Below are 17,706 nucleotides of genomic sequence, written 5' to 3'. Positions count from 1 at the left end.
CACTTGCTGCTTGTTGCCTTGGACATATCTCTATGGATTTTTCCTGATTCTGTAGCCCTAATAAATGTCAAATACTGGCAATATTTGTTTAGCATTTGTTGAAAAAATACACTCACTGCTTGCCATAGTGCTTACACCTGTAGTTTCTGCTGCTCTTCATGCTGCATTGAAGACGACACTGTTCCAGATCTATTGTTAGGCAGACTTGCCTTATTCTTTGGCATAGATCCATAAGAACAACCACTTGGTGGATGAATGCTTGCATCCTTCAAAAAGTCGAAAAGGAGGCCAAGTGCATTAATCAGCACCTTGTATTTCAAGTATTGCGCTAGATCACAGCCATGGCTTCAATAGCGCTTTCCCCCCCTGCTTTCTGCAGGAGACTAGAACTGACTGGTGTGACCAGGCAGCATGAACTGCCTAATGCTTTACAGCCAGCATGACTGACAGTGAATCCAGAAGCCACACCTGAAGCCATCTGCTAGGACCTGATACTTGCCTTTCAGCACCAGCCACCTTCCCCATCCTCTAAGGTTTCACAGTTGTTAAGATAAGGGGCAACATGACCTTGTAGAGACTTGAAATCCTTGCTATACCTTATCAGTCAACAGTCAGGTCAGGGTAAATGCACCACAGGGAGTTTTCCTAGTAGACATTTCTCAGGTACATGTGAATAAATTCACATGTCCACAAGCTGCACTCTGTATGAAAACACTGATTATTATACTATGACTATGTGAGCAGGGTGGGCAAGTCTCATTTTGCAGGCTGGTGTAAACTACTGTGGGAGAATCGCAGATGGCATAATAATTTAGTGTCTATATTCATGCTTCCTATACTTTCTACAACCTATTCTTCCAGTGAGAAATATAAGTTTCCAGGATACAGCAAATTTCAGACTCAGATTTTCCATCTGCATCATGTGTAATGCCTTGTGAAACCTGTTATTTGGGTAGCATCATCTTAGCCCAACAACCAAGAAGCAAATGCATACTTCCATCATGCCCAAAAGTCATGAAGGGTTAATGAGGAGCATACATTTGGTGGGCTGGATGGATGCTAGAGGAGCCTTCCACTGAGCATCACCATGTGCTGCCACTGCCAGAGACCTGGGGCAGCTTGGCGTAGCAGGGCACAGACAGGGAGTCCTTCTGCAGCTGGAACTGGCACTGTGTGTTTGTACAGACTCCTTTGGGCTTCTTAACCTTGGAGTAACATTACTCTGTGCGAGAGCCCATCTGCCAGAAATCCCTCCCAGAACAATGACTGAAGCCCGGATCACCTTCATGCATACAGCAGTATCTGCCCGGGGGCTCATCTCCGCTGGGCTCCCGAGAGCTCCGTGCTGGTCCAGTATCAGCTTTTACTTTATTTATTTCAAAAGTGCCAAAATAAAACTACTCTGGAGGCCCAACAATAAAAGGGCTTCCCTGCCAGACCTGCGTTCTGCCAGCATGCAGCTACAGCTGTGTTGTGCGGGGTGGTGCATGACGTGACAGAAGTAGCATGGTCTGAGGACGGGACTCAGCAGGTGGGGTGAGGCCTGCTGAGGTCCCCTGGAGGGACTGTCCCCCTGTACTCGGCACTGGTGAGGCCCCACCTCAAAAACTGTGTTCAGTTTTGGGCTCCTCACTGCAAGAAAGACATGGAGATGCTGGAGAGAGTTCAGAGAATGGCAACGAAGCTGGTGACGGGCCTGGAACACAAGTCTGATGAGAAGCAGCTGAGGGAACCGGAGCTGTTTAGCCTGGAGAAAAGGAGGCTGAGACCTTATCACTGTCTACAACTACCTGAAAGGAGGGTGTTGGTCTCTTCTCCCAGGTAACAAGTGATAGGACAAGAGGAAATGGCCTCAAGTTGCACCAGGGGAGGTTCAGATTGGATATTAGAAAAAATTCTTCATGGAAAGGGCTGTCAGGTATTGGAATAGGCTGCCCAGGGAAGCAGCAGAATCACCATCCCTGGAGGTGTTTAAAAACATGTAGATGAGGTTCTCAGGGATGTGGTTTAGTGCCAGAGTTAGGTTAACGGTTGGACTCCATGATTTTGAGGGTCTCCTCCAACCAAAATGATTCTATGATTCTATGACTGCCTTAGGCAGAGAAGATGAAACATGGCACGGTGTGGATCCTGGAGCAAACGTCCTTCTCTTACATGCCCAGGTTTCCTCAGTGGCCCTGCCAGGGGGTTTGCTCCAAACCAGAGTGGGCTCATGCGAGTGCAGTGGAGATGACCAGGACCCCAGAAACAAACCAGCAATAGAATCAAACTGGCATCTACTTGTTCATGCAAACGCAAGAAACCACACATGAGATCGGCATCAGCAGAGAATGCTGGTGTGCTTCCTACCAACAGGTACCTCAGCACAACTTACAGAAACTTACGGGCAGCGCAGATCTAAGCATGATCAGTCTCAGATAATTATTAATTACAATAATCCTTACTACACAGATTGGCTAGAATCTCTTTCTTGAGTTGCAAAGCTGCAGGCAAACCTTGCCCTGGCTAATTAAAATAAGCTGTGCAAGCTGTAAGATGACAGACAGCCTTTGTCTGACAGCAAATGGGCAGCAGAGCAGCACAGCACCACCAGGCTCCACCTTTGCACATTGATCAAGTTTATCAAAATCACCATATGCTAGCATAAAGACAAATCCTTTTATACATGGATGGGAAAATAAATATCTTATCTGGCAATTTCCTTTCTTCTGTCTCCCTAATTCTGTGACATTTTGGTCGCTCTCATTCTGTAAGTAATTCTGAATCTAGAAGTATGTTGCAGCAAAATTCATTCTGGTTTCTACCCTGTTTCCCCAAAAATAGGACAGGGTTTTATATTATTTTTTACCCCAAAACTTATTACTTTTTTACATGCACAGCTGCCTGGACACCATTTAAATTGACTTTTTTATGAACCGTAACTAATGCTTATTTTTGGAGTAGAGCTCATATTTCGACCATCCTCAAATCAATCAATGAGCAGGGTGAAGAACACGCTCTTTAACAGCCAGCCTGAAAGGTTACAGAAGTAATTTCTACCTGTTAGCACAATTCTAATTGTGACCAAGAACATAATTTGCATGCCAAAGAGATGTGCGGAATTGATGAATTTCTCAATAATTCTTTCACTTTGGTTTTCATTACTATGTGGCATCGTTTAGCATTTAGGGTCAAAGGAAACTCAAAAATACCCCTGAAATAAACGTGGATGGGGAAGAAAGGTCAGTGCACATAGCCTTCCATTCCCAAACTGCAACAAAACGCAAGGAAAATGTTTGCTGATAGGTTAGGATGAACTGTGAACTCAGCGACAGTCTAGGGAAAGACAGACCACTAACTGTTGTAACATGGAGGAAAAAAAACCAACCTGTTTTCCGCAAGCTGGTTGGGTTTTAGGAACTGCTATCACAACATGTACCCAATATCCAGAAGTTGTACATCATGTGGCACAACACAGGACTACCACAATGGAGCCCTATTCATGCTCAAGGTCTTTCAAATTCTGTAAGTTTGCAGTATTTCTGAAAACTATCCAATCTTCTGCTCTTCTTGGCCTTTCAAAGTACTTCACTTAAAAGCTGTAAACTGATTTCAAACTTCCATGCCTTCAAAGAAGAAGGAAGACAAAGTAACAGAAAAATATACCATGAAAATATGCTCATTACTCCTGTGTTTGGCTAAGAGTGTCCTTAGAAGGAGCAGCTAAATATAGATAAGCCTGTACTTTGTACATCTGAGAAATAAAGTTTATTTTTTCAAGGAAAAGCAATAGTTGAATTCCAGAATATTTTGACACAGTATCAAGCTGTGGTGTCAGAATTTTGGATCTCACTGGATTTTGCTCTGAGTTTTATTAAATGGTAAATTCAAGGGAACAAACGCCTACCTTGTTATAAAGCTGCAGTTATACAGATATATAACTTTCCATTGTCAAAACAAAAATCCAACCAGAGTCTTGTTAACAGCATTCGCATGTCTATAGCATCGCTTAATCTGATCAGTTTTGGCTCAAGAGCTGCCAGCTTTACAAGCAATAAATCTTTATGATCAAATGAAAACTATAATCCAAAGTAGACATACACAGGAATGTGCATAAAAACAATCTTACTAATTATTATATCAACAGAAGACTGGAAAGCAAAGTTAATTTTAAAAATCTATATTATAATTATGGTAAGTATGATTAACTTAGTAATAACTGTAACTTTGTATAAACACCAGTAATCACATTTACCCAGAAACCTTGTCAGAAAAACACAAAACAGAACTTGGCAAAAGAACAGAAGGTAAGTGCCCATCAGTTGTTTACCTATGAAGAGCAGGATGTAAGTGGTAGGAAAGACACTTCAGTTTTATTAGGTGGAGGATGTTGGACTGGTTACATTCTGGAAAATGAAAGAAACATTCTCTTTTATCCTTTCAAGGAAAGGATCAGCTAGAGTGTGATGTTCCCCAGAGAAATGTTTCCATTGCATCAACTGTGACATGGAGAGTGGTTTCTTTGAATTAGGCTTCCCATGGTTTTGGCCAAGCTGGCAACTTCTAGATACAGAAGGCTTATCTGAGGTAGAACCTGGGAAAAAAAGATGCAGTAAACTAATCAGAGAAAACTAGGACAGAAAATCTAAGTCTGAATCAATAAACCAGTTAGTGATAACAAGAGAGAAAATAGGACAGCATATATAATCCTTCTATGTCTTTGAAACCCAAACATATGTATGAGGGGAATATAACATAATAAATAAATGTAAGAGGAGAAAGGCTGTTTCTTGGTCATTGATTGAGTTTATCAAAATCACCATATGCTAGCATAAAGACAAATCCTTTTATACATGGATGGGAAAAGAAATATGTTCTCTGGCAATTTCCTTTCTTCTGTCTTCCTAATTCTCTGACATTTTGGTCACTCCCATTCTTTAAGTAAGTCTGAATCTAGAAGTAAGTTGCAGCAAAATTAATGCTAGCTTCTATTTCCTCCCAGAGGAGCCATTCCAAACAGCTAAGAATAGTTCAAATAGCTATTATATTTCACTGACTCAGCACAACAGAGCTGTTCATTCTGTATATCCAAATTATGCCAACTGGTTCAATATACAAAATACATTGTGTATAAAGTATACTGTAGATCACAGTAAGGAAAAGATGATTGCCTCTTAAGCACAAAGGCAGGAATTCACTTTTGACAAAGGATCCTAAAGCCCCAAACAGTACCAGGTCATGGCAGGGGATATCACACATTGCTGGCTTCATGATTCATCTGATGCATGTGATAAATGAAATCATCTTGGATAGAAAAAAATCACTTCACTGACAGTGGGTCTGTGTTTGTTCCCAAGGCCTGGGGCCCCTTAGAGATTTCTGCATTCATATTTCCATTAATGGCACCATGATCAGGTAAAACAATAGATTTACACTCTGTAGCTGATCTGAAGCCAGCAGAATAGCAAGTAACCCAGCTGCATGATCCATGCACAGTTACCTGCTTCCTTTCAAGACTGTGTTGTTTCCTAAAGATGGCCCTAGCGTAAGTGGACAACAGGAGCTTGGTCAAGAATACTCACTCTCATTGTTATATCTAATGGAGATCACTATGAAAAGTTCATGTATTGTGAAGCCTGTATTATATTGTTTGGCTCCTCTTTAGTCTATCTTTTGAATCATACTTGTCAAAAAAGGCAGAGACAAAAGAGTGAAAGTTCTTGGCCTTTTCTGTGCACCACTGTCTATCCCCAGTATCCTCTTTAGGAAATCAAATCTTCCCCTTGTTCTGTCATTCCCACCACTTAAGTCTAAGAATGACCTTCAGGTTTTTCCTTGATTTACTGCCAAAAAGGTTCTGTTCACTGGGATCAAGATATCATTACCCTCGAGGAAGTCCTGGTTGCATTCACTGCCATGAGATCCAAGAGGCTGTTGTTGTGGTTGAATCAATGGAACCAGTGGAGCACTGGAACAGGCTGCTCAGAGAGACTGTGGAGTCTCCTTCTCTGGAGACATTCAAAACCCACCTGGACACATTCCTGTGCAATCTGCTCTGAGTGAACGTGCTCTAGCAGGTGGGTTGGACTAGATGATCTCCAGAGGTCCCTTCCAACCCCAACCATTCTGTGACTATGTAGTATGTGTTCGAATCTTAAGATAATAATTCAAGAGTATTAAGACAATTGCAAAATCCTAAATAAAATTATACGCTTCAGTGTTCATCATAGTAGCATTATAAAATTTCTCTGGATTTTTGCATCCCAGGAACTCTACCTGCTGCACTGCACATCAGTGAGAAAATGTGGCTAACATTTAACACTAAAGGTGCTTTTTCCACACAGATCCTGCAACATTACCTTAGTGCAGACATCACTTACTTTAGAACATCACTCAAGTCATGTAAAAACAGGTGGTCTAATTTTTCAGTCATTAAGAAAGATACAAATGCAATTAAATCAGTATGTGGAGCAAAATTAAAGGACAAATTCAAATTCTCATGGTTACAGAAGCACTGTGCTTTCACTACCCAACTCCTTCCCATTTTTCATAAAACGCGATGAAAAAGGAATCCAACTCTAGCCTACTACCTGGAGACATGAAAAACATCAAGCAAAATAGTCTAATTGGGTCTGTTGAGCACATGCACTCTTGCAGCAATTTCTTTGGATCTTTTTACTGTGGTATCGGTGCCCACTTAGAAGATATCAGTCTTGGTACCTCCTTATCACATCTGTGAATACTGCATATAGATATTTCATGCCCAAAAGAAAGAAACATACGAGGGGAATAGACACTCCTCCCTTTAAGAAACTAGATGAGTTATAAAATCAAAATGGATGAAATGTAAACATAAAATAATTATTCTTTTTTAATCCTGCTCCTAACTTACACCTACATATGTGTATGCAGCAAGGTATTAAAACAATTTTGGTAAGTCGAAAGAACATGAGAGACAGATTCCTTCAGAAAGGATGGATGTGACTTGTGTTTACAACTGCCAGAAGATGTTCCAATATTTTTCAAATACCTATTTGAATTATTCTGCATGAGCTTTGGTTAATAACTGTGAACTGAAGGGTTATATCCAGAGATTCGGTGTATCGTTACTTAGACCTTCATGCGGTACTGGCTGGTATACCCGTCCGCAAATAAACAGCTTCTGAACTAACCCCTACCAGCTGTTCATCACTGTTCTTTAATATGTACTAACAAAATACCATATAGTGTCATTTGGTTGTAACAAAACAGTAGTTGAGCTGGCCATAGCTAATTCAAGGAATTAAGAGGCATGATATATGAACTGGTTGTTACTGCAAGGAATGAATCTTTTCTCCTCTTCACGTATCATCTGGATGATTCCACAGTTAACATCGTTACTTCAATTCTATTTTACTGAGCATCACGATTTTCTCCAGCAACAGACCATATACTCAGAATGGACGTACTACTTCAGCAATGGCCTGAGATACAAAAAAAACTCACTTTGATGGTCTTTATTTCCCATACAGTCGCACTCCAGCAAGTCATGAGTAACACAGCTGGAATCTTCATGAAGAGTAAAGAGATTTCGAAGCTCCTCTATGGAAAAATGGATGTGTTCAGATGTCTTGGAAAGGTCTACAACTGCCCCAGAAAGGTCCTGTTTGCTGATCTGTCTTTGATAAATCTTTTCTTCTATTGAGCCTGTATTGGAAAAAAAAAAAAAAAAAAAAAGAAAAATACCTACACTGAGATAATTTTTGACCAGTATTGTAAAGAAGAAAAGTCAAATCTACTTCTTTATTAAAATATTCATATGAACTGCTAAATCACCTTTTTCTTCTGTTACTAAAGCAGAAGCAAAGCTAAATGAATCAATGTGATATTTCTGTTTTAACTGAATTCAGAACAAATTTTATACAGTTTTAAAGAGCAAATTATTTCCAAGAACACTCTGTCCCTCTCTTCTACTGCAAAATTTCAACAGCTGTCTTACTCTGGAGTAAGTTTGAGCATCACCTCTGACCTGTGGTTAGCAGTCTGTAGATATGTACAGTGTGTTTCTGACCATCTCTCCACACTCTGGCCATTGCCTGAGGAAAAAAAAAAAAAAGAGGAAGAGCATTAACAACCTTCTGTATTATAGTATTTCAGCTAGAACTTGTGGCCTCCACTGATCAAAATTACCAGTTCTGCTACCTCACTGAAAAGATGTTGTCCCAAGAAAGTATTCCTCAGTAACAGCCCTTGGCTGTTTTTACAATTTTCTGTTATTAACTGTAAACAATTTTGAAAACATAATTTGCTTTCTGCCATTTAGCCTCCCTTCTTTCTGTGTAGAGTAGTAGGAAGGTAGGGGTTTCACCTCCTTCTTGCCAGAAATCCCGTTTTCCAAGCATTAGCAGCTGTTTTATATTTCAGAGAATAGAATCACAGAATCATTTTGGTTGGAAGAGACCCTCAGGATCGAGTCCAACCATAACCTAACTCTAGCACTAGACCATGTCCCTAAACACTCGTCATTGTTCACCATCTCCAAGTGTTTTTTTGCTACAATACAGCTTTAAAAATGACATTCCAATTTCTTTTAAAACTGTAAAATTAGTGTTTCACGCACCCTTTAATTCTTAAACAAACAAAATGTAACTGAGTACTGTTACATGATTTTTGTCAAAAACATAAGGGTTACACATACATATCGGGTACAAGTACCCACAGCGTGGCCTGTGCTCTTTGGCAACCTGTAGCCATTCTGCCTGACCCAGCAGACTGTTTCACACAGCAAGAGAAATGACCACATGAGGGTACTAATTCACACTTAAAACAGAAGCAGGGCCAAGGATCAGAGTTGACTTCCAGTATTAAGCATACAGTACTACTCAACAATAAAAAGTTTCTTATTGCATTTATAAAAAGATTTTTTTAGAATTGTCATAATTAAGGACGATTTTAAGTGAACATTTATGCCAACTAAATAATACCTGGAGTCCAACAGTACCATTACAAGAATAGCACTGAACTGGCTTTGTTTTCTTTCTTCTGGCATCATTGCCACATGATTTTCTCATTCTCTTAATTCTGACCAGAACCTCTCCCTTTTTCTCAGGTACTGCAAATTGATAGTAACCCTAATGATACCAACATACATAACATGACAAAAAAATGTTTCTTCATTTCTTCTCAGACAGTTTTCCTCCAGCAATATACCTGTCCAGATGCAATGTGATAGTTGGGTAGCAATAAGAGATGCAAAGCCTAAAATCAACATCTCATTTGAAGCCCACCCCAATCCCCATGTACATGGTTGTATCAGACCTGAATATCGGTAGCCGGATTCCAGTCGATATCATACAGGACCAAATGAGATGCTCCAACCAGATTGAGTCCTACTCCGCCGGCCTTTGAACTCAGCAAAAAGATAAAAGCTGGACTGAATTTGCTATTAAAATTATCAACAATCTGTTGCCGTTGGGAAACAGGAGTGTTTCCATCAAGTCTAGTATAAGAGTATCCATAACGTTTGCATGTCTCTTGTAATACGTTTAATGTCTGAGTGTAATTGGATACCAGCACGACTCTGTCAAAGAGCAAAACAAAGTTACCTTATCATCTTAGACCTTGTTAAAGTCCAATGATAAATTACTGAAGACATCGAAGAAAATAAAATTACGAGTCAAGTAAAAATCACATAGCAACCTGAGGTCACTCATATTTCCTAAGAAACAGAACATTTCCAATTAATTTGAAGCATATTCTAGATTTGGATACATTGTACCTATTGTCAAACATTCAAACGCTAAATAATGAATGCTTTCTTTGCAAAAGAATTTGGCTTAATGCACAGACTGCGGGGATTCAGAACCAGCACAGAGATCCGGGTTTTTTTAAATATAAATATATATATATATATCTATTTATACAAAATAGCTGCTGTTAAGGCATCATTTGTAGAGGGTGAGGATGTTGCATCAGCTAATAAATAATATGCATATATGACTCTACTTACTGAAAAAGATACTGTGAACTGCTATAGACAACCTCAGAAAATTCTAATAAACAAAATCATGACAGTCAAATACAAAAGCAATTACTTCTACGATTCTATGATTCTATGACTCTTTCCTACATCTTATGACTGAAAAAACTGGGATGAAGGATGCTGAAAGATATCACAAAAAATATGGTCTGAACTTTTGTCATTGTTATTTTTTTAAGCAAAATCAGTCTCCTGATCCTTTACACTAATGACCTACATTATGTCAGTGTTTTTTCTCTAAAATTTTTACTAAATAAGTTTCAGAGTTGTACAAATCCAGAATTTCTGTCTTCCCAGACAATAAGAATTATTCTACTGAAGGGACAAAGAAAGATAATTTGAATTTAAGGCACAAATAAAATAATAAGCACAGTTAGGGCATTTTCTGCTAGATCTTGTTTGGAGGTCTGTAATAATCTAAACTAAATGTACAAAATTCCATCAAAGCTGCTCCATTTTTTAGAACAACTTTTGATCTAAAACAAGTACCGAAGAACTGGACAAATAATTTCAGGGAAAATCTGGCAAATTAATATTTTTAAATGGTTTTAAAGTATTTTTATTATTACAGTTGACTCTACAATCAAACTACATCCAAGACTTGTCTGTAAAGACTTTGCAAGACTGAATTTTTGTCAATCAACCCCAAACTCACACTTTTTACTCAAAATAAGAACATAAGCTTTATAACAGGACTGGAATTGAGTCTGTATGTAGCAAAAACTATTTAGTACTAATGTGAGCAGATAAACAAAAGAAGAAGAAACATGATCAGCACTGAATTAAAGTAACGGACTTTTAAAGATGTAAAATTATGCCTCAACACCAGCTGTAGCTCAGTAGCTCCTATAGCACTGATACAGGCAAAGGTGCTTTTTCCCGATCCCCCTGCTTCTTTTGACCGACAAGAAACAAAGGCAGCGCATTTCTATATTTAGCTGTCACTGGTTTCAGTGAATGTTAGGCATATAAATTCCAAAGATAGGCTCAGCTTTCTGATTTGTAAAGAGAGCATCAGGAAAAAACAAACTCCGTTACATCAGTGTGAAGAGATCTGCTGTTACTTCCTGCTACTGAATTACAGCATGTCCTGTTTAAGCATCAGTTTAAATAAAAGTTAAAAGCTAAATACTTTTGGAATAGCTCAGCTTTAAGGCATGAGTATGTAAAAAAGTCATCATGGGATACAAGGTCATGTGAGATTTCCATGAGTCAGCAATTCTATAGTAACAAACCACGTGCATCCTATGACCCCATGATAAACACAGGTTTTCCTACATATCAGTGGCTTTTACCATGGGGGAAATGAGCAGTTGCTGTGCAGGTTCACCTGTTGCATCTGGTTGCCCTGAACAGAAGAGGTAGCAAGCACTAAACACTTAAATGTGATTAAAGAGGAAATAATTTATAATCTGGTAATTAAAAACACTTTAGTGCAATTTAAAATATTTAATACATGAATACAGCTTCTCAAGGAGATACAAAGCATTGGAAAGTCTTTGCAAGTAAAGACAGAACATCATAGTACAGGGGTTGTAGCAAATTTAGTTGCTGGAAGTCCGTATGAAAAATACAAGGATTTTTATCTGGAAAAAACATGAAGAGTAACTTTGAAATTATGTCACCTACAAGTCCTAGTTTAGTAATTGAACAAGGAAGAGCCTGGAGTACAATGTATAAACATTCTTGGTACCTCTGCAAAGAGCTACAACACCTTTATTTTGAATATTACACCCCCATGCATTAGAAAAGCAAAACAATATCCCATTATCTCCCTTTTATCTCTCTTTTACACTTGCCTCTCAGAAGGGTTGAGCTCATGGATTGCTGCTAACAACTTCACCAGCACCTGCAATTTTCCTGAGTCCGTTTCAGAGAAAGAATCTGAAGTATAATCTTGGGGAAAGACATCTATCAGACCTTCGTAGAGACTGGATTCATCATGTTCATCAGACATACAGTCACAGCTTTTTTCCTATTGAAAATAAAAGGATTTAAGCTCTATATCCCCTCTAACATGTTTCAGGGATTTTTTAAAGTCTGCTATATTTTTCTTACAAAGACAAAAGGAGGCATCAAAAGCTACCATGAAGTAGTGTATCATGTAAGCATGACAACCTCCCAATACTGGATTGAAGGCACAGTTTTAAAATACTGATAGCACTTATTTTGGTTTACAACCTCTAATCTAAGACGTTGTTTTCAGCTGAGCAGAAAGCTGAAATACTTAAAACTGAAAAATGTGTTTTATTTCTACTTCTCTACATAAACAACCACACAGACGTACATCCACAACAAAGCCATATCTAAAACTTTGGGGAAAAAATAATACTCTGTTTATTCTTTCTCAATTTCATAATACCTTATTATGGAACTTCCCAGTCATTTACTTTTTTTAGGAAGATGCTGTCATTAAGATTCAGTTATGCATGTGGAAATGAAGAAAAGCTATCAAGTAAAAACAATAAAATACAAGAAATAAAGGTACTGTTTTGCTGTAGTTTGACAAAAAATGTTTCACAGGGAGGAAAAAGACAAACTACTCAAATGTCAAAACCACAACAGTAATAAATGACTGGCACATATAGTCCTTTCCATCCCTATAGTTTCTAAAGCATTACATTTTCACGTACAAACAATTCCTAATGCTTATAGTTTGAAGTAAAGGCAATGAACTTTACTTGGCAGAGTGGAAAGTTACAGGGAGGTCTTTGCTGTGGACATTCCGACAAGTCACAAAGAACATCTTTTAAGATTTACATTTCCTCTCACCTTACTTGGAATTTTAGTGGCCACAGAAGTTAGTATTACCAAATTCTAACTATCACATTATTTACCTATAGGAATGAGAATACTTCTATAGAAATAACAAGATGTATATAGTGACAGGATCCCAGAAGAAGGGGACATGGAGACACCTGGTATCATGGGCATCTTGAGCCTGAAGCTCCCAGAGTCACTGAGCTCGAGAGAGTGAAATGATCATGTGGACAGGGAGGTTTCAGAGGAATCAGCAAACAGAGTACACAGAATAACCTCTAGCTAACAGTCTTCTTTGTAAAATTCACATTTATATAAATTTTTACAAATATGCAGAGAAAAGATCAAGATGGAAAATAAACAAAGAACAAGAAAATACCATAAGGCAACGGGAAACTGGTGAGATACCTTCCCTGAGTACATTCAGATTTCCTAACATTTATGTTTTTGAAAGCAGATCTAAAGGAAGGTGTATTTGAGAAGAGAGTATGGAAATGACCTTAAGTAACAGGCACATTGACCATAACATAGTTTCAGTGACCTTTGTCTGCTGAAATGACTAATTGCAGGCACCCACTCCCACACAAATAGATACCTTTATAGCTTTAAACAGAAGACATGGATGATTGCAAAGTTTTTTCAAAGCTCCTATACATATGAGGTGAGGGCTGTTTTCCAGTCTGCCTTGTAAGCAGAACCTAATAACTTGAGAATTAAGCAGTTTTCGATACAATTCAAGTTGCAGCACTGTTGGTCGGCAGAAGATTATGCTCTCCTTTTTGGGGGGCAGAAATTTGTTTATAACCTCCTGAGTTCTCCTAAGAATAAAGAGTCCAGTGAGACGCGTGAGTTCTGCTGCTCTTTTTTCTCCTAATTCCTTTTCCTCCTAAACCAACAAAGCACAAAATTAATGACAGTCTTGCATTTCATCACAATAATTTTCTGTATGATTTTAATTAGGGTAGTTAAAGAATATGTTAAATGTGTGATACCATTTTCTAACATGGGACTATAATGATCCATTCTTCTCCAATTAATACTACTGCATCATCTTAGTTCTAGGTCTGGTTTCTAAAGTCTTATGCAAAGAAAGATAATGTCCCAGAAGACACCCAGGGTTCGGATTATATTTTAGAATTTCTTGACAGATGTAAATTTTGCAGTACCATGGAGAAACAAAGAATGAATAAAGTATCATCATATGGTAATTCACATGGCATTCTTGGGAATGCAAGGTGATGGGAGAACAATTTTTCCCTGATAATTAATAGGCAGCTGAAATGCTGAGATCTCAATGTGCATGTATTCCTCCAGCTCCCTTTGGAGAACAATAGATTTTATTTCAAGCAGGAAGCTGAAAAGCTTTTGCTGCTATTAGTCTTGAACTTTATTTTATTCCATAGAAAGCAAATTTCACAGTGCTGTCTGTGAATTTTCTTTTATAACTGCGTTTTTTCAATAATATACCTCTGTTGCTGAAGGTTCTCTAGACCTGACAATCGGTTCCTCATATATCTTTCTATATGTGGATAAAGAACCAAGTATTCCTGGATTCACAAACTCTATTAATGCATAAAATTCTTGCAAGTCATTTTGGATTGGAGTACCTGGAAAGAAAAAAATAATTTTGCATTTGATAACTTTTTCTTGAAAATGACAGAAGTAAAATCACCGAACATGGGGTTTAATGTTGAGAACACATCCTGAAAACAGATGTTTTGCTTCAATTACTCAGAGTACTGAATTAATGTAGAACTTTATCATGATTAATAAACTACTGTCCCCCCAACTAAGCTGACTGCACATGTAATGGTTTTGACAAAGGAATTTATAAAGTCAAGTTCTAAATCAATTTTACTAAATAACTGCAAAGGAAAACATTGAGTACATGTAAACAGAGTCCTGATTCCCTTAGAGAAGTTCCCATGCTCCCTGCCTGTCCCTGAAGTTGCACAAATTTTGCATTTATTTAAAAAAAAAAAAAAAGTAAATACTCTGCTTTTTCAAGACCCCAGATTTGTGCATTTAATATCTATTGCCAAAATGTATGCTGTGCTCCTGTCATATTTAAAATAGCTTTTTCCTTTACCCCAACCTAATACTATTAGCATAGCTAAATACCAAAAGTAGTTACAGATACTAACCAGTAAGGATAATTCTCCTCTCACAAGACAGACTTGTGAGGGCTGTAGTTGTCTTAATAGAGCTATTTTTCAGACGATGTCCTTCATCACATATTAGGAGATTAAATTCTATAGCCTGAATTTGATCCAAAGAGCGGAGTAGCATCTCGTAACTTATTATCAAAACTGAATAAAGTGGTGAACCAATGAATTCTTCTACTTTGTGGTCCTGCAGGTATAAAAGAGAACATATCATACAACTATATCTTTTGAGATCTCTCATCATATTCCTTAAACATCCAGTGCCTACAGAAATTTTTCTAGCATGACACAAGACATCTACTATCTCCTCCAGGAGCCTGGATTATTGCTTCTTTCCTAATTTGCAAAGGAAATATGGGATCTGATACAGCAATTTAGACTTTTACCACCTCATTAAAAGAAAATGTATTATTCTTTTAGGCCTTCAAATCCTTTGGGTCACATTACTGCGACAGTGAAAAGCACAGGTTCCCTGTAACAGGTCCCCAGTTCCAGCATTAAGGGAAGCTTCAAATGAATAGTTAAAGCCAAGACAACAAAGAGACAGAAGCAGGTACCAGTACCTTCGCTTTGTGATCTCAAGCTGAAGGGTGCAGTCATGTGGTCCAGTAGGAAGTTACCACATTCCACCGACCTACAACTTGTCTTGTAGTTTTGAACTGAATACAGTATTAACTTTTTTAAAAGCCCTTAACATTTATGGGTTGGCCAACAAATAAGGGCAACTTGGGACTCCAAAAACAAAGCCCAAAACAAGCCCCAAAACCAGGACCTGTATATTGGTAAATAAATGCAATTGATTTCTAAACCCTCTATCGGTGGTCAGAAAATGGTTGTGAGCCTCTTTACCCTTACAAACCCTTCAAACCCTCTTCCTGCAAGAGACATCAAGACTTTTGTTGAACTCCTAAATTAAATAACCAGAACAAAGTCTGCTTGCTTGTTACCAAATGTGATGATAAGGAAAACCAACAGGAGCTGCCCATATGATTGCACTTGAGTCTGAGCAGAACAGGACTTGCAGAGTTCCAGTCCTTAGAGACAAAACCAGCTTTAAAAAGAGACACAATAAATGAAAAGGTCACTGTAATGTGATGGGGAGCTTCTTCCAAAAAATTTTCCTAGAAATACTTACATCTCTGTACAAACTTGTGAATGTACTAGTATTGCTTACTTGTCTTGCAATTGTGCATAAAAATGGAAAAATGTACTGTGGGTGCGTGCGCTCAGCTCCAGCCACTTACTCCCTGCATGCTCCTTCCTGTTTCCTAACGATGCTCACTAAGTAAGCTATGGACCCTTTGGACAAGCTGCAAAACCTCTTTAATTGTGAAAGCAAATCAAGCTAGAGACTAAGAAGGTATTTTTATTTCCAAACAAGATCAGTTACCAAACACAGACAACTAAGTCTGGAGCCAGATGGTGTAATACACTGTAAAAGCAGCACCACTTAATTATCACAACCTTTAGAGCCTCCTAGCAGGTAATTGAGATGAATCTGTGGGCCGAATCTGGCACATTAATCTCACAAAGTACCTTGTGGTAGATCAGTCCCCACATGCTGCTCAGGATGAAGCCCAGCACACGCTGGTGGAAGCAAGGAACAGTGAGGAGCAGGAAACAAGGGCAGGCACCTATTTCCCCAGGTGTCTGGATGGGGCCCGAGCATTCCTGTTTTTTCTGTAGTTAACTACCAGTTTCAAAACAGGAGCAGTAAATTTCCCAACACAGAAAGAGAGACAGAGAGGATCCCTGTAGGCAACACCCAACGTTGTCCCTGCCCAGTATTCAAGCTCCACATTGCAGTCCTGCAGACAGACGCGATGCTTCTCTGACCTTCTGTTGGGATAGTCAAGATCAGAAGATGTCCGGGGTTCATAAATCATTTTGTTTTCCTACACTTGCTGGGTGTAAGCTGAAACTACGGGGAAAGTGATGGGGCCACTGGGGAACTGTCTCCAACAACCCTCCCCTGGTAAAACATCAACTCTTCTGGACCCCTTAAAAAACACAGGAGAGTCTTGACATATTATAAGCCCCCTGGAGCTAAACGTAATATATCCACTGCCGTATATAATAACAGCAGTGGATGATGGACTAAAAATTAAAATAAATTTACAAGCTAATTTAAAGTAATTAATTTATCCTCTTAACTGGTTGCAAGATATATATGTATTATAGCCTCCATTTTCACAGCTACTCAAAGTGACTTGACAGGTTTAAGTGAGTTGCCAGAAGCTACATATGGAGAAATTGTCAATCAGTATTAGAGCTCCATAATGTCCCAGACTTACTCTTCGAACAGACCCTTCTTTGCACTAGTCCAAATCCAATATAGCTGGTAGAGCGTAAATTAAAGGCTGAACCATGAAGCAATGTAAACCATGATTTAATTAATTCTCCAGATATTTTTACTTAAAAATCAAACCAGAACAACCCCAGTAGAAGTGATATTCTGCAAACAGATAAAGGAGTTATTCTCTCAAACACATCTCAAATGCTGATAACATGCATTAACGAGACCTAAATGCAACCTTTGTGAGGATGTCTTCATTTTAAAAGCAACACCCTCTATATGACTTTTGCATTTTAACAGAAGTATTTAATAATGTCCTGCCTTTTAAAGAGTCTGTTACTAAAGAGGTAGAATCAGTTAGAGGTGCTTCAGTGTGAAAGTGAGGAAAACATACCCAACACACTTTTAAAAGTTTGCCAGTTCTTTGAATGTATTCCTTCCAGGCAAGAATAGAAAAAACCTTTGAGACAAGCTCTTCCTTTTAAGTT

General features: G+C 38.5%; 1 protein-coding gene across 2 annotated transcripts in view; it reads right to left on the bottom strand.

The window, feature by feature from the left end:
* Window positions 1-3,724: 3,724 nt before the first annotated feature.
* The window catches only part of RAD54B (RAD54 homolog B), a 63,509-nt gene continuing 49,527 nt past the window's right edge, over window positions 3,725-17,706 (bottom strand). For both annotated transcript variants that reach the window (XM_071803945.1, XM_071803946.1), the window contains 8 exons: window positions 14,902-15,109; window positions 14,225-14,364; window positions 13,353-13,643; window positions 11,797-11,972; window positions 9,277-9,538; window positions 7,988-8,054; window positions 7,465-7,665; window positions 3,725-4,573 (listed from right to left, as the gene is read on the bottom strand). In XM_071803945.1, the coding sequence (XP_071660046.1) occupies window positions 4,356-4,573; window positions 7,465-7,665; window positions 7,988-8,054; window positions 9,277-9,538; window positions 11,797-11,972; window positions 13,353-13,643; window positions 14,225-14,364; window positions 14,902-15,109 (1,563 nt within the window). In that variant the 3' untranslated portion in view covers window positions 3,725-4,355. The remainder of the gene's footprint in view (window positions 4,574-7,464; window positions 7,666-7,987; window positions 8,055-9,276; window positions 9,539-11,796; window positions 11,973-13,352; window positions 13,644-14,224; window positions 14,365-14,901; window positions 15,110-17,706) is intronic.

The sequence above is a fragment of the Patagioenas fasciata genome, chromosome 2 (assembly GCF_037038585.1).
Source record: "Patagioenas fasciata isolate bPatFas1 chromosome 2, bPatFas1.hap1, whole genome shotgun sequence".
Taxonomy (NCBI): Eukaryota; Metazoa; Chordata; class Aves; order Columbiformes; family Columbidae; genus Patagioenas; species Patagioenas fasciata.
The sequence above is the reverse complement of the archived record's forward strand: the minus strand, read 5'-3'. Positions and strand labels throughout refer to the sequence as shown.